This window comes from Capricornis sumatraensis, chromosome 2 (assembly GCF_032405125.1).
Source record: "Capricornis sumatraensis isolate serow.1 chromosome 2, serow.2, whole genome shotgun sequence".
NCBI classification, from domain to species: domain Eukaryota; kingdom Metazoa; phylum Chordata; class Mammalia; order Artiodactyla; family Bovidae; genus Capricornis; species Capricornis sumatraensis.
The window spans coordinates 159,357,396-159,381,095 of NC_091070.1; the positions used below are offsets into that span (position 1 = coordinate 159,357,396).

A 23,700-nucleotide genomic window follows, 5' to 3' on the forward strand; every position below is an offset into this window, starting at 1 on the left:
CTATTTCCTAGATAAGCTCAATGTGATCTTCATACGTTACCCTTTTTCAGTGTATATTTCAGGATTCAATTTACTAATATTTTGTTTAGCTCATGGCCTGATAATCTGTGCAGTGGCCCAGTGGGAGCATTTTGTGGAGATGTGACCAAAAACAACCTGATAATTAGAAGCAAAGTTTGATTTCCACTTCTGGTCTGGGATCTGGGCTCTGAATAGATGCTGGCTGAGAATTGAGTGTGGATGTCTTAAGCTCTGTAATACTACAGGAAAATGAAAGCTTCATTATCAACACCTTTTATATTCAGTACAAAGTTTAGTACGTATTCAGTCCCCAAAACTGAAACAGATCTTATTGGCTAATTCAAAAGTTTTAATTGTAGTGAGATAAAAATACGTGCAAGTAAATCTTTTTAATGTTTAGTTTGCTAGTTCACCTTACATGAAAAATAATGAGCAAAAAGAAAAGTCCCACAGACCCCCAAAACACCTCTACAGAAAACTTTTCTATATTAATTCCATGTATGACATTGATTCTTTCTCTTTGTTTAAACCCAGATTGCTGAGGATGTTCTTCTCCAGTTCCAAATAACTCTCGTAGTCCATTTTCAACTCAGCCTCCAATTGTTCTTTTGACTTCTGAAACGTTTTCTGGGGGGGGAAAGCAAATCATTTGTATAAAACTCTGACAGCTAGAGATACCAAAGGCTGGAGGAGGCTCTTTCCTTTTAAGATTTTGATGTAGACTTTTTAAAGCCCTTATTGAAGTTGTTACAATGTTGCTTTTGTTTTACCTTTTGGTTTTTTGGCTGTGAGGCATGTGGGATCTAGCTCTCCAACCAGAGACAGAACCCCACACCTCCCTCCATTGGAAGGCAAAGTCTTAACCACTGGGCCACCAGGGACGTCCCATGGAAGGGACTTCCATTATTTCTGTAGGGCTGGACTGGCTGCTGTTCTCCAGAAGGGCTCTGTGGGGCAGGGGGCAGGAGGGCATCTCTTGCATAGTCGGGGAGAGGGGCTGCTGACCCTGAATAGGAGGGGCACAGCTCAGCAGAGTAGTGTGTGCAGTCTCAAGGTATCTCCTAGTGGTGGGGCTGATCAAATTTTGTGATGGACTGGATGTGGGCTCTCAAGGGCAGAGGGAATCCAGGCTGGCCTATGAGCTCGGCCACCAGGAGAGGGAAGAGCATGTTGAGAGGGGAGGGGAAAAACAACAGAGCATTTATACAGCTAATTTACCCAACACCACTTGCTGAGTAATCTGAGTCATCTGTTTTGTTCTTTGATCTGTCAATGTTTGCATGAGTACTGTTCTGGTTTAGTTAGTATTTTAATTTTAATTTAATTAATTTATTGCAGTATCTGCTAGGGCAGTCATTATGATTTTTAAGATTTTGTTTCTTCTCATCTGTGTCTCCTTTCAGAAGAACTTACAGTTACTTCATATTGTATGTCATCCTGTGATTTTTTAAAAAAAATAATCGTATTTATTTCTTTTTGGCTGTGCTGGGTCTTCATTGCTACACAGGGTTTTCTCTGCTTGTGGCAAGTGGGTGCTGTTTTCTAGCTGCGGTGCCTTCTCTCTAGTCATGGTGGCTTCTCTTGCTGCAGAGCACGGGCTCGAGGGCACAGGGAATTCGTGGTTGTGGTGAGTGGGCTCAGTAGTTGTGGCCCTGGGGCTCGAGGGCACAGGCTCAACAGTTGTGCTTCAGGGCTCAGTCGCTCTGTGACACGTGGGATCTTCCCAGACCCGGGGTCGCACCCGTGTCTCCTGCACTGACAGGCACACTGCCACTGAGCCCCCGCAGAACCCCCCTGTGTTGGCTCTGTTTCTCCTCCTCTTGCCCTCTCCCCACCCTAATGTCTTCCTGTGCCCTCTGCTCTCTTGTCACAAAACTCTGTCTCTGAGGATTCTATCGAGGGCACCACTACCATATTTTATTCCAGTTTCTTGAGAATCATTTGCAAGAGGCATTTTCTTCTTTTCACTGTTCACCATGCCTGAAGTTCCCTTCATCCCCTGCTGTATTTGTGCCTTATGTTTGCTTTTTCCCTCTCTTAATATCTCTGCTTCCTCAGATTGTTTGAAGATCTAGCCCAGCCCAGTATTTAAGTGAAGAACTGCAATGCCCACTGCGCACTTCCATGGGTTGCCTCCACAGGTTGCCTCACTCCGTTCAGAAAGTCCTTTGAGGCATCTGATTTGAGCCTAGCCACTTTCAAGTTTCCACCTGACCCCAGGACAACTCATCCCCTCACTCTGCCATTAGTACAAGTTCTTTGCTCACTGGTCCTCTCTCCACTAGTCTGTCAGAGCTGTTCAAGCCAACCTCTTGCTTGCAGACTTTCCAGCCATAGGGCTCAGGTCCCTGTCCCTGGGTTTCCTATATTCTCCCTGGACAGTCTGCTCTGGTCCCTTGGCAGTTTCGGGCCCTTGGATTTCTGTGGCTCAGTGAGCCTCCTGACAGGGGTATGAGGCCAATTGTCCATCCTCACCAGCAACCTGTCTCCCACAGTGCTTCCCTTGAAGGTCTCCTCCCAGAGTCTGGGTGGTATTGCAGGAGTAGGAATGGGGAACACACAGCCCTCCAATGCTTCTCTCCAAAAGAAAAATTCTCTCTTCCAACCTCTTTCCCCGTAACCCTTGCCTCCCTTGTGCAGCCTGGAGTGTGGGTCCTTGACTAAGGGCTGCAGAATTGTTTTGAATTCTGAATGAATCACATGGAAACTACTGCTTGTTTTCTGCTTCGAGTCTCCAGCTGAAATTCCAGTTAAGAAAATTCCCATTTTGTGTGCTGTGAGAGCTGTAATTACTATTATTTTTCAATAAGTGAGTGGTATCCAGATTCAATGTTTGCAAAGAGATGGGTATATGATTACCCTTATATCTGTGGGTTGAAGTGCATAGCCTAATCTCTGCCAGCTGAGGGGGGCGCTCATGAAAACTGGCCTTGCTGGACGGATGTGTGATTATCCCCTGCCCTCTGTAATAATACTAATAGTAGACACATTAGCACTTCCCATCTGTCAGTTACTGGCTAAGTGCTGTAAATATTTAACTCACTTAATCCCCACGGCAATTATCTGAGGTTGTTACAGTTTGTTCCCATTTCTCCCATCATCAGCCATTGCTTATAAGGAGATACTTCTGATGAACATTAGCTGTTTTTCCTTGGTAATTCTATTCATGTTCTGAATGTGACAAAGGAGCCCCTTTCAGTTCAGTTCAGTCGCTCAGTCGTGTCCAACTCTTTGCGACCCCATGAATCGCAGCACGCCAGGCCTCCCTGTTCATCACCAACTCCCGGAGTTCACTCAGACTCACGTCCATCGAGTCGGTGATGCCATCCAGCCATCTCATCCTCTGTTGTCCCCTTCTCCTCCTGCTCCCAATCCCTCCCAGCATCAAAGTCTTTTCCAATGAGTCAACTCTTCACATGAGGTGGCCAAAGTACTGGAGTTTCAGCTTTAGCATCATTCCTTCCAAAGAACACCCAGGATTGATCTCCTTCAGAATGGACTGGTTGGATCTCCTTGCAGTCCAAGGGACTCTCAAGAGTCTTCTCCAACACCACAGTTCAAAAGCATCAATTCTTCGGCACCCAGCCTTCTTCACAGTCCAACTCTCACATCTGAGACACTTTAAATGTACTCATTTATCCGCAGTCTAGTTCCAGAGAAAACTTGAGACATGGACGCTCTACTTTAAGGAGGGTACTATGTCAGATGAAAATGAAGTTACAAGAAGGAGGTGGAAAAGTTTTGGAAACTCAGTTCCAAGATATGCTTATTACAATATTTGAGTGTTTTAAAAGTACTTCACATGCAAATTACTATTATCGTATATGGATAATTAGCTGTCACTGTGCTATTTAAACACTCCTAGGGGCTTCCCTGGTGGCTCGGTGGTAAAGAATCTTCCAGCCAGTGCAGGAGACATGGGTTCATCCCCAGTCCAGGAAGATCCCACATGCTGCGGAGCAACTAGCCGTGTGTGCTGTGTGCCGCAACCATTGAGCCTGCGCTCGAGAGCCCAGGAACTGCAGCTACTGAAGCCCTGGTGCCCTAGAGCCTACGCTCCACCACAGGAGAAGCCACTGCAATGACAAGCCCACCCTGCAACTGGAGAGTAGCCGCTGCTCCCAGCAGAGCCTCCCCAAATTTTTAAATGAATAAATAAAGTAAAATGATAAAAAATAAGTAAGTAAACACTCCTAGTAATTGTGGATGATTGCTGGTGTGGGGAAAGGTGGCAGGTAATCTCCCCTGGCAGAAGTTCATCCAATGTTTGTGATCGTGTAGAAGAGCAGACCACGACCATTTTCTTTTTGGTAGTAAACAAGGTCAATTAACTGGCTTTTTTTATACCTCATCACCACTAAACAATGTTTTGAAATGATGCTTCATCTGCTTTTGTTACACTAATTTGTATCTAACAGTATGATAATGTTAACCTATTTGCTAATGCAATACATGAAAATATTTCCATATGTTTGTATTTTTAATTGAGACCTAGGGTCTCACATGAGTAATTACATTGGGGGAGGCTATATATTTGGCTATAAGGAAACAGCAGGCAGTGATGAAATTGTTGGTGCCAAAAGGGCAAGGAAGGGAATGAGCAAGAGACAAGCAGAAATATGGACTGAGATGACCTCAAGTGGGAAAGAAAGAAGAGATGAATTCACAGACTATTTAAAGCCCCCAATTCCACTGGTCAAGGGAAGACCAAGAAAGTAAAATCACATCAGAGAGATTGAGAAAGAGGAGGGTGGGGGCTTCAGAGCTTTAGGTTCCTTTTTGGTAGAGTTCAAGAAGGATGTGTCCTACACCAAATTATCCTCAATCGCAAATTTCACAGTTCTAGTCTGTTACAGTAAAATTTATATCTATTCGTTTATCTGTCTCTATATACTGTGCTGTGCTGTGCTGTGCTAAACTGCTTCAGTCGTGTCTGAATCTTTGCAACCCTATGGACCATAGCCCACTAGGAGACCGTAGCATACCAAGAGTACTAGAGAGGCTTGCCACGCCCTCTTCCAGGGGATCTTCCAGACTCAAGGATAGAGCCCATGTCCCTTACCTCTCCTGCACTGGCAGGTGGGTTCTGAGCCCCAGTGGCTCAGGGGAAAAGAATCCACCTGCAATTCAGGAGACTCAGGAGATGAAGGTTCAGTCTCTGGGTTGGGAAGATCCCCTGGAGGAGGAAATGACAACTCACTCCAATAATCTTGCCTGGAGAATCCCATGGACAGAGAGACCTGGTGGGCTACAGTCCATGGGGTCGCTAAGAGTCTGATGGGACTGAGCAACAACTAGCAGCTATTATGCCCTCTATATACTAGCTCCCTCTTAATGACAGTTTATTATTTGTCAGGGTACCTAACTGAAATCCTCACAGTAATCCTAAAAGGTTGTTACTATATTCCTATTTTAAAAACAAGAGAATCCAAACTCAGCACAGATGCAAACCTTGCTCTGGATCTCACGGCTAGTAAGTGGTAGACATGAGACGTGAGCCCACATGCCCTAATTCATATTCCACTCTTTTTTTACACTGTTTTAATGCATTTTCACTAAATGTTAAGTTTCTATGAAATGAAAGCATTCAGATTTTGAATCTCTGTATCCATATTGGTATTTAGATACCACCTAATCTAAAGGACTTGAAATATAGAAAATTTCAGAAACTAAATTGGATAGAATCTCACTAGGTATCCAACTGGCAGTTTGACTCACACTAAGCTAGGAAATCAGAGAACTGCCCTCTTGACTCCCATGGGAAGAAGAGAACAATGTGAAAAGGCATATTTTTTTTTCTTTTGAATCTGTGGAATAAGCCAAACAAATATAATCCTACTAGTGTTAGAGGAAAGCAATTTTGGTTTTCTGAAATTTAACTTACGACTTTTTTCTTCTCCAGTTCCAGCTCCATTTCTCTCTTTTCCTGTTCACGAATTTTTCTGCGCTGTTCTACATATTCCAGATGTTTGACTTCTCTTTCAAAGTAGTGGCTTATGCTTGATACCTGTTAGAAATACAGGCCCATGAGAGGGGGGCTCACACAGAAGCCCCCATGTTCTTGACAAGGCTCTGGAAGAACATCTGCTGCTTATAAGTTATTAGCTAGATTGCTTGCTTTGGGATAAGGCCCAAAGCCCACTACCAGAGGAGCTAATTCATGGGCTCCTGGGCTAAGGTTTAGGGACCTGCGAATTGGGGGATGGCAGAAAAGGAGTGGGATTGGAAGGAGAGAGCTGCAAAAAATTGCAATTTTGTAAGAGAAATATCCCTGGATGCCTCTTTTCCCTCCTTTCTCTCCTTCTCACTTTTAAGGCTGAGGGAAGTTTTGCATTATCAGTCAAACTTGGAAAACCCAGACGAGGATGTCAGTGGAGACCCTAAAGGGACTGGAAGCAGAGTTGAGTTCCTGGTCCCCTGGAGAGCTTAGCATGTGTGGGCAGAAGAATAGAAGCAGGGAAGGCATCAGAGACCTTGGGCGAGGTGACCAAAGGGAGAGTTTTTTGCCTGCAAGTAACTAGGTTGACGTTGTTGGAACTTGCAACAGATTGCAATCTATATATTTAATGTTTACTGTATCCATATTTATGTACTATTTATGAATCTTCTTTTTATAACGTATTAACACTGCTTGAAACGAAACCCCTGGGTGGTATGCATGGAGGGGCAGAACACTGCCACTTCAGACCTGCTGCCTGCAGTACACCAAGTTGGGGAAGGAGGGATGGAGGCTAGCAATGGAGAGATGCAAAAAAATGTCAGCTGGGTCCTCCGGGATATCACCAAAATAAGGGTCCCATGCTTGGGTTACAATCTGAAAATAACTTCCTATGATTATGAATCCCCAAATCAATTCTTCTCTGAATCTAGGCTTCACTTACTGGGCCTTTCTCTCATCGCATGCTTTTCTTCCCCTCTAGCTTTAAATCATTTATCTCATACAACAGGAATACATCCCCTCATTATTTTATTTTATATTGGAGCATAGTTGATTAACAATGTCGTGTTACTTTCAGATGCATAGCAAAGTGATTCAGCTACACGTATACATGTATTTATTCTTTTTCAAATTCTTTTCCCATTTAGGTTAATATCCCCTTATTTTTGACTGCATGATTCTTTTATTTTCTTACAGAGCAAAAATGCTGTCATTTCTGAACATACTTCTAAAACATGTCTCAGCTGTATCTGATCACATAAATCCTCAAAGCCAAAAGTTACTAACCTCATTGGTTGAAGGGTGACTTAATGTCCAAGGAATTTCCAATATATGCAGTGTTCCATAATAATCAGCTATGGCTATAAATTGCTGCTTTGCTAAAAGTTTCAAAATATGGGGAGAAAAAACAGCTCTGCAATCAGAAAGTCATCTTAGAGGTTAAACACATACTGCATTTTTGCTTTGTGATTTCCCAAAGGGCCTGTTGTGGTTACAATAATCTTGGCATCTTCATCAGACCTTCATGACTGGAGATCATAATAACACATGAAAGACATTTTCCAGTTGGTGAAATGAAGGCTGAGACGTTGAACCTTTCTCAGCCACCCTGCTCATCCCCAATCATGTTTTCTTAGCCTCTACTTAAGGACTGTGACTCCCAGGTGAGGTTGACCTTCTCTGACTGGATCCATGGCAGATTTGAGAAGGAAGCAGGTACAATACATGGAAGATTTTCACAGAAAAATCATGATGCCAATTTTCACCAAAGACAGTAAGGGCTAAAGGATGCCATTATCCAGATGAATTTCAAATACAGCCAAAACCAGTTTTGTTATTACAGAAACAAATTGCTCCTTTTGGTCATTTTAAATGGGTATAAAACACAAGTGTATTTGAGAATTTAAATTTCTTATCTCAACTTTTTTCTCCTCCTTTTCAGAAGGTCTGGTTCACATTGCTAAATAATAGAATCGTAATCCCTGTAGGTATGCAAAAGCAATGTTTTGCAGCAAATATGGGAAAACACATTTTCATGGCATATACGGTCAAGTAGTAGCCAGACTCTGACACTCTAGAAATTCTGAAGACTGTGTTTCTAAACCTCATGTTTCTTCTGAGAAAATGATAATTTTATGCCTGTGCATCTCTGGAAACAAAGGGAAACTTCTTTTAAATGAGGCAAATATATACTTAGTCTGGGCTGTAACCAAAATTTGAGTAGAAGTGGGAAGGGAAAGGAAGTGCAGTGATGGGAAGGGAGGAGGTGGCATGGGGAGAAAAAACTTGAGAAGCAACATCAGAGGCTTTCCAGATGAATGTCAAAATGTCCCCTGCCCAAAAAAAGGCAAAATAACTTTGCTCCTTTAATCAGAGCTAACATACCAGAAAAAGTCCAGGGTTTGATGTACGTGATCATAGTTATACAGATGTTTTGGGACTGGGCTGGTTCATGAGTTTTCTCAAGAAGGTCCCAAATATCGATGTACCCATCTTCTCGGCCAATGTAGAAGACCCCAGGCCTGGTCAGGGACCAGTGCCCCGAGGTATACCTTTTTGGTGCACAGCAAGACTGAAGGAGGGGTCCGGTCTAAAAGTAAAAACAAAACGTTTTGTTATTATCTGAAGGATAGTCCCAAGGTTTTTTTTTGTTTGTTTGCTTTTAGAATAAAACTCAGATGGCTATGATCATATAACAGCAGAATTATGCCTACTCAGAAGTCTTCTTTGTTTTCCTCCCACATTGCAGACAGACACTTTACTGTCTGAGCCATCAGGGAAGTCAGTGTTTTCCTTATAGGGTTTTTATATATGCATGCTCTTTTCTTTCTTGTATATTTTTATAGCATTTTTTTCTTATTTTAGTGACTTTTTAAAAAAGATCAAATTTTCTAATTGAGCTATTGGTGGTTCTAATTCAACTGTTCCTAAAGCCCATTGCTATTTGTTTGAAGACTGGTGGACACTGGATGAGTAAAGATTATAAGATTATAAATCTTGCTTATACCTTTATTTTCCTGTCAGGTGCCTACTCACCATGGAAACAGCTCTGGTGTTCAGAAAAAGGAATGAACAGTCAGTTCTGTGAGCTGCATCTAGTAGTATTTTGGGGGAGAAATTTTGGACCACCAATGCAACATAATAAGATCATTTCTCTTCTCTGCTGTGGGGTACTTTGCCTTCTTCGGGAGGTTTTCATAAAGACAGAAGATCAAAATGCATTCTCTTCCCACCATCATGCTCTACCTGGCAACCAGGTGGACCCCTTTACCTACTTATATCTTCCGGGACTAGCCTAAGCTATGGAGCTGCCTCCTACCCTCCCAAACATGCAAACAAAGGCTTCTTGTGGGAACAAACACCACTAACTCATGGACTCCTTACAGGAGACACTGCAATCTGTTCTTACTCAGTTACTTCGGTTTCTGTGGCTAACCAGGTTCTTGACCCCTGCAGTCTTTGGACAATCTTGGCTTAATTTCTTTTTATTTTAACTGAAAAACTAATACTTGCTTGTTGTAAAGAAAAGAAAAAAATCATACCAAAGTACATTGGTATGAAGTAGAAGTCCTTTTCTGGAAGGACACTTGAGGAGATCCCAACTTTTTTCAATGACAAACTTGTACATATATCACACACAGTTTTTTTGAGTATTCATGTAAGTTAGACTCCCAGAAATAAAAGGGAAAAGTGTTAGGTCAAAGAATATATATATTACAGATATGAAACTCATATATATATATATATATATTTTTTTTTTTTTTTCCCCAGATTTTGATAATTCTCTTAAGTAGCTCATGAAAGGGACACATCATACTGATTTTCCCACACTCCTCCTTCACTCAATTTTACCAATCTTTCTAGGTTCTGGCAGTTTAGCTTCTGACTATCTGGATCCAGGCCCTGTCCTAAATCCTGACCACCAGATTCTTGGCACTGCCTCAACCTGACCTCTGCATGTCTCTGCCTGGTGATAGATCCCTTAAATTTCCTACTCCCACTTTCTGGTGACAAGCTGCCTGGTGCAGGAGCAAAGATGATAGACCCATTGCTTCTCTTTGGGCTTCATACAGTAATCGGTACACCATCTTGTATTTTAAGGGGAAGGGGAAAACATAAACCAAGTGAACAGCTCACAACATATATTTAGAAGACAACACTGGCTTCAGAGAACAAAAGACTTGTAAATGTTTCCTGCCCTCAGGGAAGAAAAGCAAACAGTTGTGTTTTCCAAAGGCTTGTATTGGTTCTGCTGACAGGCTGGGGCCCAGGCCATCTGTTCCAATATTTCTAAAAAGTGTCCCAAAGGCATTGTTATGTCAGAGCAGTCTGTTGTTCCTATTGTTTTTCTCAGTAATAAAGGACCACACACCTACTCCTCCATTTTGCAGGCAACTTACCATAATACCTTCTTTCCAGATGGCTACGTTCCAACCCCCAACAGTGAGGATAATGTCCTTGTAGAAAGGTGACCTCTGAACGGTGTGGACAGCTCCATCATGGACTGTGTAGAGGCTCACGGGCTTCTTTGCTGTTGGAATGGAAAAGGCCATTTCATCTTTCATAACACTGTTTACATTCCTACAATGAAGAATGGGCAGATCTCCGATGGACAGATAGGTCCTGATTAATGAGGTCTGAGAGTGGAGAACCAGAGGTCAGCTGGGGTGAATCAATCTGTCAAGGGACAGCTCCTCTTCTTTCTATGGAAAAGACCAGGCAAATTCCCATCGAAGCCACTTGGCAGGCTCAAAGGAACACTTTCCATTCTTATTCATTTGTGAAGTGAAGTCGCTCAGTCGTGTCCGACTCTTTGTGACCCCATAGACTATAGCCTACCAAGCTCCTCTGTCCATGGGATTTTCCAGACAATAGTACTGGAGTGGGTTTCCATTTCCTTCTCCAGGGGATCTTCCTGACCCAGGGATTGAACCCGGGTCTCTTGCATTGTAGACAGACGCTTTACTGTCTGAGCCACCAGGGAAGCCATTTACTCATTTATTAATCCATCACTTAGTCAGTGTTATAGATTGTTAGTCAATAAATATTTATGGATTGTTTGTAAGTACCAGCTACTATGGATGGCTGGGTAAAAAATGGTTAATAAACAAACATGATCTGCCCTCTCAGAACTTAAAATCCAGTGGAAAGACAGATACTCCACAAACAAATCCCAAGATATATAATAAGAAAATGTGAAATTTATTATGAAGGAAAAAAATATCACAAGAAAAAATAACAAGGGACATTTCAAAAGGATTCTCTGAAGGTGAGTCATTTAGGCCTGAGTTCGGCACGGGAAGATTTTGGTGTGGAGCAGCATTCCAGACAGATGGAATAATACACAACAGAGTCCTGGGAAGTGTTTAGAGCATCTATAATTTTGAGGAAGGCAATAGGACTGGAGTCTGATAATCCAGAAAGTGAAGAGGAACTAAAGAGCCTCTTGATGAATGTGAAAGAGGAGAGTGAAAAAGCTGGCTTAAAACTCAAGATTCAAAAAATGAAGATCATGGCATTCAGTCCCATCACTTCATGGCAAATAGATGGGGAAAAAATGGAAACAGTGACAGACTTTCTCTTGGGCTACAAAATCACTGCAGACAATGACTGCGGCTATGAAATTAGAAGACGCTTGCTCCTTGGAAGGAAAGCTATGAGAAACATAGACAGTGTATTGAAAAACAGAGACATCACTTTGCTGACAAATGTCTGTCTAATCAAAGCTATGATTTTTCCATTAGTCATGTACGGATGTGAGAGTTGGACCATAAAGAAGGCTGAAAGTGAAAGTAAAGTCGCTCAGTCATGTCTGCCTCTTTGCTACCCCGTGGACTATAGCCCACCAGGCTCCTCTGTCCATGGGATTCTTCAGGCAAGAGTACTGAAGTGGGCTGCCATTTTCTTCTCCAGGGATCTTCCTGACCCAGGGATCAAACCCAGGTCTCCCGCATTGCAGGCAGACACTTTAACCTCTGATCCACCAGGGAACGCTGAAGAATTGATGCTTTCAAACTGTGGTGCTAGAGAAGACTTTTGAGAGTCCCTTGGACAGCAAGGAGACCAAACCAGTCAGTCCTAAAGGAAATCAATCCTGAATATTTGTTGGAAGGACTGATACTGAAGCTGAAGTTCCAGTACTTTGGCCAGCTGATGCAAAGAGCTGACTGATGGAAAAGACTCTGATGCTGAGAAAGATTGAAAGCAGGAGGAGAAGAGGGTGTCAGAGGATGAGATGGTTGGATGGCATCACCAACTCAATGGACATGAGTTTGAGTAAACTCCAGGAGATAGTGAAGAACAGGGAAGCCTGGCGAGTTACAGTCCACAGGGTCACAAAGAGTTGGAGACAACTGAGCAACTGAACAACAGCAACTGATAATCCCAGGGTGAAGCATAGGAAACCAGTGAAGACCTGGTGAGTCCCGGTGCTGCAGAGCTTATTAGGAAAAGTGTTTAGGTTACATTCTAAGTATAATGTGATTTAATGAGTCTGTTAGGGCTAGAAGACGATCTGATTGATACATGAAACGATTCTCTGACTGCTGTGGGAAGACTAGATCAGAGGAGATAAAAGCAAGGAGGGGACACTATGGGAGGCGGCTGCTGCAATTATGGTGAGAAAGGATGATGACTTGAATGAAGATGCAAGGGAGGAGTGGATAATCAAGAAATATTTGTGAGCTAGAGTTGACATGCGGGGTGAAAGAGATGAAGTGCTGAGAACAACAGCCAGGTTTCTGGTAAAAGCAATGGGCTCATTGTACCTTCCATTTATTGCCACTGGGAAGACTAGAGGATGAGCTGGTTTTGATATTAAAATGATGACTCCCCTTTGTCTCTGTCTTGGGCACCAGGGTACTCCTGCTCCCCTAGTCTGTCTACTCTGCTGTGGCTTGGTTTCCTCTCGCCTGGCCTGGCTTTGGAGCCGCCTTGCTCCTCCTGCCTTGCTGCCCACACCCACAAGTCCCAGGGATGGCCCTAAAAATATGTGCCTGTCTAGGTCAAACTACACTGTGTGGCTACTTTGTACTAAAACCACCAACTTACTCAGAATCTCAACATATTAATAGCTATGTGAAGGTTCAATTTTTTTTTCCTCAGAACACCAACATAACATTAAGCAGAAAAAAGAGCCACCATAATCTTTCAAAAAGCTGATACAATGTCAAAGAGATTTTTGTCCACGCATGTTCACAGAAGCATTATTTGCAATACTGAAAAGGTAGAAGCAACCCAAATGTCCATTAATGGATGAATGGATAAGCAGAATGTGGTATACCCATACAGTGGAGTATTATCCATCTTTAAAAGCAAGGGAATTCTGACATATGCTGCAACATGAATGAAAATTGAGTATATTATTTTAAGGGAAGTAAGCCAGTCACAAAGAGGCAAATACTGTATGATTCCACTGACATGAGGTACTTATGACAGTCACATTCGCGGGGATAGAAAGCATAAAGTTGGTGGCCAGGGGCTGAGAGGAAAGAGGAGTGGGAGCTAGTGTTTAACCAGAACAGAGTTTCAGTTCCACAAGGTGAAAAGAGTTCTGGAGACTAGTTGCACAACAGTGTAAATATACTTGACACCATGGAACTATACTTAAAAAATGGTTAACGTTAAATTTCCATGTATATTTTTATCTCAATTTGAAAATTATTTGAAAAACCTTATAAAGTATAAATTTAACTGTAGCTCTTCTACGTTAAAAACAAACAAACAAAAAGGCCAGTTTTCCTCTAATCAAAGCTCCATCTTGAAGACAGCAGACAAGACTTATTTCTAAGGCCATCTTGAAGTGATCTGGAAGATTCCTGGGAAGGCAGGAGGTCCCTGGAAACCAGCAGCTTTCTTCTTGGTGATGCTGTATTTTTCAGATCCTGGTTTTGTCCTTGTTGAGCTGGGATTTCCTATACCATCTCACTCTATGAACAGGGCTATCCAGGAGTCTAGAAGCCCTCTGCAAAATTTAATGATCACTAGGTATAGGAATATAGATAACCATCAAGACTGGTGCTTTAACAGGTTGAATGTTCTCAGCCCATATAACTTTTCCTTCCTTTTGTCCTTTGAAAGACCTTAGTGTCATTCAGCAGTAAATGGAGCTATCCTTAAGTTATTCAATGAAATGCCAGAGCCCCCAGTCAGGTAAGAAACTTAAACAAAACAGTAGTTCCCAGAGTCATTATCTAAAGAAGGATTTAGCATCCTGATGTGGTTAAGAGCACAGACGGCCTGGGTTCAAATCCACAGTGTTGCTGTGAAGATTAAATGAGTTAATCCATGGAAAGTACTGGGAAGAGTGCCTGACATATGACATGTGCCAACTTGAGAGTTGAGTACATGAGATGATTATGTCAATTGTCATCATCATCAAATACATCAGCCTGTATTTCTTGGGTCATCTGGAAGCCTTGTTTGATTATGACTTTTTCATCACACATAGCTCAGGTAGGGTAATCCATCTTTCAGAAGTTTCTTCTTAGAAGAAGAAACTCTCCTTTTTGCCTTGCACATTTGAACTTGGGGCAGATCAAGAGAAAATGGGTCCTAGTAATTGCCTCATCTTTACTCAGAAAATGTCCATGCTGTTTATGAATGCCTTTGGGCGGGTAACTCCCAAGGAAAACACTGCCAGTTCACAGAATGTAAGTAAGCCGTACAATTTACAGTTCAACACCTCTACACATTGACAGTCCCTGAACTTCAACCATTATCCAATGGGAATAAGTGTCATTTGGCTTTCCATGTTACAAAATCCTCGATTGGTAATTTTAAAGTATTAAAGCAAGAAGATGATTTAAAAATGCCCTTTAAGTAGGTGGTTAGAGCTATTTCTCTCTCTCTTTGTTTTGGAAGGAACTAAATGCCAAGAAATTAAAAGCAGTTTCTCTTACTTTTCCACTCATATCCCACTGGTCACAAAGCCCTGGCATGTTTATCTCTAAATCTCTCCCTCTTGAATTTCCTCTTTATCCATCCTCATCACCCTGCCTGCACATCAGTCCTCCCCATTCTTCATCTAGGCTATTGCAACTGGTCATCCTGCTTCCATTGTAAGACCCACCAATAAATTAATCCAACCCCTGCTCTCCTGACAGAGTGATTTTCTGATCATACTCATGGTACTAGGATGAGGTCCATGGCTTAGGGAGGCACTCATGGGTCTTTGCCATCTAGACCCAATTATCCTTCCTGGGGCCTTTCCTGCTGCTGTAGTCGTCTCTACTGCTATGCTTTGGCCAGGAGGTCTCCCTGTTTCCTACTTGTCCACTGCTCTTTTGAGCTGTGTTTTTGCGTTTGTTCTTCTTTCTACTTGGAATGTCTTTCTCCATCTGAAAATTTGAAATGTACCCTTTAAGACTCAGCTCAACTGTATCTCTCTATGGTGGGCCTTTTCTTTTTTTTCAAACTTTATATTTTGTATTCTGGTATAGCCAATTAGGGCTTCCCCAGTGGCTCAGCGGTAAAGAATCTGCCTGCAATACAAGGAGATGCAGGTGATGTGGGTTTCATCCCTGGGAGCTTGGGAAGCTCCCCTGAAGGAGGAAATGGCAATCTACTCCAGTATTCTTGGCAGGAAAATTCCATGGTCAGAGGAGCCTGGCGGGCTGTGGTCCAAGGGGTCGCAAGAGTCGGACATGACTGAAGCAACAGAGCATGCGTAGCCAATTAGCAAGGTTGCAACAGTTTTAGTGAACAGCAAAGGGATCCAGCCATACATACACACCTATCTGTTCTCCCGCAAACTCCCTGTGGGGCCTTTTCTTAACCACCCAAGAGAGGTGGTCCCTTTGTGGGATTCCATGTCACTTTGTGTTTGCTGCCAGCCACAGCACCAATGACAGTGTAATGTCTTCATTTGTTTATGTGGCTGACTTCCAATAAATCAGCAATCTCCTTTGGGGAGAAATTATCTTGTTTATCTTTGTATCCCTAGTGCCTGGCACATAGTAGATACTCAGTAATGATTTGATGAATGAATGAAAGTAAGAACAAACATCAAAGAGGTATAAACATTAATCTTTTGGTTTTTAAGTTTATTGTCACTGGCTCTGTAGATGGAATACAATTCATTTAAAATAAATAGCTCAATCTGTTTGCCATCAGTTCAGTTCAGTCACTCAGTCATGTCCGATTCTTTGCGACCCCATGAATTGCAGCACATCAGGCCTCCCTGTCCATCACCAACTCCTGGAGTTCACTCAGACTCACGTCGAGTCCGTGATGCCATCCAGCCATCTCATCCTCTGTCGTCCCCTTCTCCTGCCCCCAATCCCTCCCAGCATCAGAGTCTTTTCCAATGAGTCAACTCTTCTCATGAGATAGCCAAAGTACTGGAGTTTCAGCTTTAGCATCATTTCTTCCAAAGAACACCCAGGACTGATCTCCTTTAGAATGGACTGGTTGGATCTCCTTGCAGTCCAAGGGACTCTCAAGAGTCTTCTCCAACACCACAGTTCAAAAGCATAAATTCTCTGGTGCTCAGCTTTCTTCACAGTCTAACTCTCACATCCATACATGACCACTGGAAAAACCACAGCCATGGATTACCTTAAAAGCAGTTTAGGATAAGCCTCCAAGAAAATCTGAGACCAGGAGGAACCCATGTCCATCTGTGCACAACCAAGTCATGGTGTCACAAACTGAGTCATTGCCTCAGCTTGCAGCCCAGGGGTGTGGAGGAGACTGTTATCATGTACTAATGCGCCTGGCTGGCAGCACATGCACTACTAACATTCATGAATTATTAAATAAATAGAAACATGAATCAGCCTAAAAGCAGTGAAGGTAATTCACTATGTTATATTATACTCAGTATATAATGTTGAATTCAACTTTAATCACGGAATTGAAAATGACTGGAAAATGGGAAATCAGTCTTGGTCCTACATGCACTTGACTCTTTTTTAAGTCATATCCAATCCTCTCTCAATGCCCATTAATGCTCTTATTAATAACACATACTTAGGTCTCTAGGCAGGAGACTTGTGTAAGAAAAGTAGGAATGACCACCCTGGAGGCAATGCTGATAAAGCTGATTTCACAGGTCTAAGGCAGACACTGGTCTGCAGAACCAGACTCAGAAGTGAAGATTAAGTGTAAGGCAGAGATCTGAGCGCCAACAGCTGTCCCCTGCAGGCGGTGGCTCTGACCTCTGAACCTCAATCACTCGCACATAGGTCCATCTGCTCCAACCACCCATAGGACTGACTAGATCACCTTCTGCAAACCAAGCCTCATTGCTTCTTCTCACTGCTCCATAGGGTTCAAGTGGTTCCGGGAGCTGCCTCTTCCTTATCTCATGGTTATTCCACACTCTGAAAAGTAGGTCGAATATATGTTCATGCCATGATAAAATCCAAAGCATTAAAGCAAGTGGTTGTAATTGTAGTGTGCCCCAAGGCTCTGAGCTTTGACGGGGAACTTGGCTTATTGGTGGTGGTGGTTTAGCCGCTAAGCCATGTGCAACCCTTGCGACCCCATGGACTGTAGTCTGCCATGCTCCTCGGTCCATGGGATTTCCAGGCAAGAATACTGGAGTGGGTTGCCATTTCCTTCTCCAGGGGATCTTCCCAACCCAGGGATTGAACCAGTCTCTTGCGTTTCCTGCATTTGGCAGGCAGATTCTTGAGCCAGCAAGGAAGCCTGAATCATTGACTCTGATTCTTGTTCATACCTGGGTGTGACCCTCATACCTCTGTTCGGCTACCCAGCATCCGGGCCTAGGACCAGGGGAACCCATGGACACCAACCAGTCCCAGCCCCTAGAGTTACTTCTCCCTTACAGTGCTGAGGTCTTCAAGATCATGGTGAATTTAGCTTATAATTTCACCTTGACTCAGGTTTTCCACACTGCTGAGCTACTGGGTTGTTGAAATATTGAAACAGCATTGTTATTTTAAAATTGAATTGTCCAAGCGTCTCCATAAGCACCAACAGATTAGTGCTCCTCAAATTCTGGTGTGAAAACAAATCACCTGGAGAATTTTATTAAAATCTGTATTTAGATTCAGTAGGCCTGGGGTAGCATCCTGTTTTTCTAACAAGCTCCTAGGTGACAATGGTGCGGCTTATCTGAAGCCCTCACTTTAACAGCAAGTGTAGGGTCAGAACCTCACATGCCTTCCCTCCCATAAGGCAGGCCAGGGCTCCTCAGTGCTTTGGAAAAAAGAAACAGCTTATTAATAATGGAGCAATCATAAAAACTTACTCACAGGATGAACCTAGAACATATTATAAAGAGTGAAGTTGTCAGAAACAAATATTGTATATTAACACATATATATGGAATCTAGAAAGACAGTATTGATCAACCTATTTGCAGGGCAGCAGTGGAGACAGACATACAGAACAGACATGGTGAGGGGGAGGAAGAAGAGGGTGGAATGTTTGGAGAGAATAACATGGAAACATGTACATTACCATATGTAAAATACGTAGCCAATGAGAATTTGCTGTGTGACTCTTTAACAACCTAGACGGGAGGTGTGGGGAGGGAGGTGGGAGGGAGGTTCAAGAGGGAAGGGACATAGGTATGCCTATGGCTGATTCATGTTGATGTTTGGCAGAAACCAACACAATATTGTTGACCAATTATCTTTCAACTAAAAATAAATGAATTGAATTATTGAAAAATTATAGGAAACATATAGAAACAATAAAGAAGGAAAAAAAACCTTACCCATAAATCGGCCAGTTTCAGGGTCTCTTTCCATTTTCCAATCTGTGTATATCACTTCACCTTCCTAAAAACATGACAGGTTCCTGATGAGTACACTGACAACTTAAAGAGACAGAAAACCTCACATTCAAATGCTAAGACTGACTGCAACCCAAACACAAAGCAACAGGTTGATTTAATCAAATGACAGTTGGGTGCAGTGAGGGTGACGGGGGAAGGTTCAAAAATGATTACTTGATTTTATATTAAACAAGCAAATGAATTTGTTGAGTTTTTATCTGCACACAGTGATTGGGAGAACACAGGCAATTATGAAAATAATCCAGCTACACAAAGACCAACTGCTGGGTTTCCAGAGTCTGTTGTTAACAGAAAATTGTCCCAGTGGACGGAAAGCTCCTGAAGGGGAGGGATCTCGTCTGGTTTATTCAGTGATTTGTTCTCAGCATGGTACAAAATAATCGTGCAATAAGAGCGAAGGAGGAAATACATATTCATCATATAGTACTCATCAACTTTGAATGCTGAGAACAGGAAACAGAGTTCCAGCCAAACCACATGACAAGTACTATATATTTCAGTTCTATTTATGGCCATTTTAAGGAGAGGAGAAGACAAAGGAACCTGTAAATAAAACGCAGAAATTACCACTCAGAGGAGAAAGACAGAGAGAACCAGTGAATGACAGAGATGGAGAGAGGTTTAGAGAAAAAATTGAGTCTCATGCCACTATCCTATAGATGCAAAACCCAGACATAATCACCTAATCTCATTTTTTTTTTTCACCAGATAATAAGAGGAAAACACAGAGAAGGGTGTATCAAAAAATGAGTTAAGAGGACTCAGAGAAGGGGATGGATTGGGATTACAGGGGACGGAGGGGAGATGGAAAAACATTTGACTTATGCGAAGTGTAGGACAATCTCAAGCAACCGAGGCCACTCTTTCACTCATCCACGTCAACTCACTTGACAGACAAAGACTGTGTTTGGTGCTGAAAATTCAGAGTCTGAGGACAAGTCTTCCCTCCCCTCTGTGTACACAGTCTAAGGGAACAGGCACCTGGGATATGTCTACTGTACACGTCACCTTGCGGCTATGATTTACTCCAACACCATAAACTGTGGTGTTGGAGAAGACTCTGGAGAGTCCCTTGGACAGCAAAGAGATCCAACCAGTCCATCCTAAAGGAAATCAATCCTGAATATTCATTGGAAGGACTGATGCTGAAGCTGAAACTCCAATACTTTGGCCACCTGATGCGAAGAACTGACTCATTAGAAAAGACCCTGATGCTGGGAAAGATTGAATGTGGGAGGAGAAGGGGACGACAGAGGATGAGATGGTTGGATGGCATCACCGACTCAAAGGACATGAGTTTGAGTAAACTCCGGGACTTGGTGATGGACAGGGAGGCCTGGCGTGCTGTAGTCCATGGGGTCACAAAGAGTCGGACACAACTGAGCAACTGAACTGAACTGACAGTGCTTGCTGGAATTGTCAGGAGCTTTACGTATGTGACCTCAGCCTTTACCAAAATCCTCTAAGAGAGGCTCTCATAGCTGAAATGAGGAACTTTGACATTGAACTGAGTCAAAGGAATAATTTGTACCCAGTTAATAAATATTTATTGAGAGCCCATTATATTGGGCTTCCTAGGTGAAGAATCCACCTGCAAATCAGGAGATACGGGGCAGACATTAGTTGGGTCCCTGGCAGGCAGGGGCGGTGGGCATCCTCTGGAGGAGGGCATGGCAACCCACTCCAGTATTCTTGCCTGGAGAATCCCATGGACAGAGGAACCTGGTGGGCTACAGTCCATAGGATCACAAGGAGTTGGACGTGGCTGAAGTGACTTAGCACACATGCACACACATCCATTATATTGCCAGATACCTGGCTGGAAACCTTCACATCCCTCTCCATCTGGTTACTTAGTTCTGACACTTCCACTCCCCCTACACATATGTGACATTCTCATCCCCACTGCTCAGGCTCTCTTCACCCCTGGGTGGGCCCACCTGAGATCACCGTCAACCTGGCCTCTGCTTCCAGGGCTCCACTCCCTCCTGATTCAGCCCTCTGCCCCCCTTACACTCCCTTAAATTCTCTGTCCAAAGTAGAAGGATCAGTCAGCCATATCAAGGGCTGGTAGAAGAGTGTCCCACTGGAATGTCAGCCCTTAGAAGGCAGGGAATTCTAGCTGTTCTGTTCACTGCTATATTCCCTGGGCGAAGAACAGTACCCAGCTTATATTAAATGATCAATAAATAACTGCTGAATGATGAATGTCATTCATTCCAAGGAGTGCAGGGACCTGAAAGGCAGGAAAGAGTTTGGTACAAAAAATGAGAGAGAAAAAAATCAGAGCAGACAGAGTGAGGAGATTGGTACAGATGAGGTAGAGAGAGAGAAAGGAGGCAACTTATGCAGAAACTTACAGGCCTTGGTGTAAGGAGTTTGCATTTTTCGTGTATCATGAAGAAGTCACTGAAGAGGAGTTAAAGCCAAGGGTGTCATGCTTTCAGTTTGTTCAGTTCAGTCGCTCAGTCGTGTCCAACTCTTTGCGACCCCATGAACCGCAGCACGCCAGGCCTCCCTGTCTATCACCAACTCCCAGAGTTTACCGAAATTCATGTCCATTGAGTCGGTGATGCCATTCAACCGTCTCATCGTCTGTCATCCCCTTCTCCTCCTGCCTTCAATCTTTCCCAGCATCAGGGTCTTTTCAAATGAGTCAGCTTTTTGCATCAGGTGGCCAAAGTATTACAGTTTCAGCTTCAATATCAGTCCTTCCAATGAACACCCAGGACTGATCTCCTTTAGAATGGACTGGTTGGATCTCCTTGCAGTCCAAGGGACTCTCAAGAGTCTTCTCCAACACCACAGTTCAAAAGCATCAGTTCTTCTGTGCTCAGCTCTCTTTATAGTCCAACTCTCACATCCATACATGACTACTGGAAAAACCATAGCTTTGACTAGAGGGACCTTTGTTGGCAAAGTAATGTCTCTGCTTTTTAATATGCTGTCTAGGTTGGTCATAACTTTCCTTCCAAGGAGTAATTTAATTTCATGGCTGCAATCACCATCTGCAGTGATTTTGGAGCCCCCAAAAATAAAGTCTGACACTGTTTCCCCTTCTATTTGCCGTGAAGTGATGGGACCAGATGCCATGATCTTCATTTTCTGAATGTTGAGCTTTAAGCCAACTTTTACACTCTCCTCTTTCACTTTCATCAAGAGGCTCTTTAGTTCTTCACTTTCTGCCATAAGGGTGGTGTCATCTGCATATCTGAGGTTACTGATATTTCTCCCAGCAATCTTGATTCCACCTCGTGCTTCCTCCAGCCCAGCATTTTTCATGATGTACTCTGCATAGAAGTTAAATAAGCAGGGTGACAATATACAGCCTGACGTAATCCTTTTCCTATTTGGAACCAGTCTGTTGTTCCCTGTCCAGTTCTAACTGTTGCTTCCTGATCTGCATATAGATTTCTTAAGAGGCAGGTTAGATGGTCTGGTATTCCCATCTCTTTCAGAATTTTCCACAGTTTATTGTGATCCACACAGTCAAAGGCTTTGGCATAGTCAATAAAGCAGAAATAGATGTTTTTCTGGAACTCTCTTGCTTTTTCCATGATCCAGAGGATGTTGGCAATTTGATCTCTGGTTCCTCTGCCTTTTCTAAAACCAGCTTGAACATTTGGAAGTTCACGGTTCACGTATTGTTGAAGCCTGGCTTGGAGAATTTTGAGCATTACTTTACTAGCATGTGAGATGAGTGCAATTGTGCGGTAGTTTGAGTATTCTTTGGCACTGCCTTTCTTTGGGCTTGGAATGAAAACTGACCTTTTCCAGTCCTGTGGCTCCTGCTGAGTTTTCCAAATTTGCTGGCATATTGAGTGCAGCACTTTCACAGCATCATCTTTCAGGATTTGAAATAGCTCAACTGGAATTCCATCACCTCCACTGGCTTTGTTCATAGTGATGTTTCCTAAGGCCCACTTGACTTCACATTCCAGGATGTTTGGCTCTAGGTGAGTGATAACACTGTTGTGATTATCTGGGTCATGAAGCTCTTTTTTTGTATAGTTTTTCTGTGTATTCTTGCTACCTCTTCTTAATATTTTCTGCTTCTATTAGGTCCATACCATTTCTGTTCTTTATTGAGCCCATCTTTGCATGAAATGTTTCCTCGGTATCTCTACTTTTCTTGAAGAGATCTCTAGTCTTCCCTATTCTATCGTTTTCCTCTATTTCTTTGCATTGATCACCAAGGAAGGCTTTCTTATCTCTCCTTGCTATTCTTTAGAACTCTGCATTCAAATGGGTATATCTTTCCTTTTTGCTTCTCTTTTCACAGCTGTTTGTAAGGCCTCCTCAGACAGCCATTTTACTTTTTTGCATTTCTTTTTCTTGGGGATGGTCTTGATCCCTGTACAATGTCAGGAACCTCTGTCCATAGTTCATCTTAAAGATTTTCTTTCTAAAGCTGTCATCCCTGGCTTATAAAACTTCACTGTGCACAGAGACAAATATTATATGATTCCACTTACATTTGACTACTAAAATAGTCAAATTCTTTGAGAAAGTAAGTAGAATTGTGGTTGCCAGGAGCTGGAGTCAGTAGGGAATGCAGAATTACTGGTTCAACTGGGACAAAACTTTAATTTGGAATAATGAAATAGTTCTCAAGATGGATGGTGGTGAGTTACTCAACGATATGAATGTACTTAGTACCACTGAATGGTATACACAAAAATGGTTAAGAGGTAAATTTTATGTTTATGCATATTTTGTCATTATTACTATATCCAATTGCTATTTAACTTTTGAATTGAGTGACTTTTTCACTCTCCTACTAGATTGTAACTGGCCTAACAAAACAATATATTTTCTTAGTAAATCTGAAACACTTAGCATGGTTTTTCCATATGGCATGTGTTTGATAAATATTTGTAAGTTGATAATTTATTAGTAAAAAGAGTCATACCTACTTTTATAGTCTTTGATTAGTAAAGAGTCATACCTCATTTAATAGACTTTTATTAGT

The 23,700-nt window shown here is 42.6% G+C and overlaps 1 protein-coding gene across 1 annotated transcript in view; it reads right to left on the reverse strand.

The window, feature by feature from the left end:
* Positions 1 to 504: 504 nt before the first annotated feature.
* Positions 505 to 23,700, reverse strand: part of DNAI3 (dynein axonemal intermediate chain 3) — a 76,594-nt gene continuing 53,398 nt past the window's right edge. The window contains exons 17-22 of the mRNA XM_068965393.1: positions 18,648 to 18,711; positions 10,360 to 10,490; positions 8,345 to 8,549; positions 7,247 to 7,338; positions 5,906 to 6,028; positions 505 to 648 (exon numbers count right to left, since the gene is read on the reverse strand). Of these exons, the coding sequence (XP_068821494.1) occupies positions 505 to 648; positions 5,906 to 6,028; positions 7,247 to 7,338; positions 8,345 to 8,549; positions 10,360 to 10,490; positions 18,648 to 18,711 (759 nt within the window). The remainder of the gene's footprint in view (positions 649 to 5,905; positions 6,029 to 7,246; positions 7,339 to 8,344; positions 8,550 to 10,359; positions 10,491 to 18,647; positions 18,712 to 23,700) is intronic.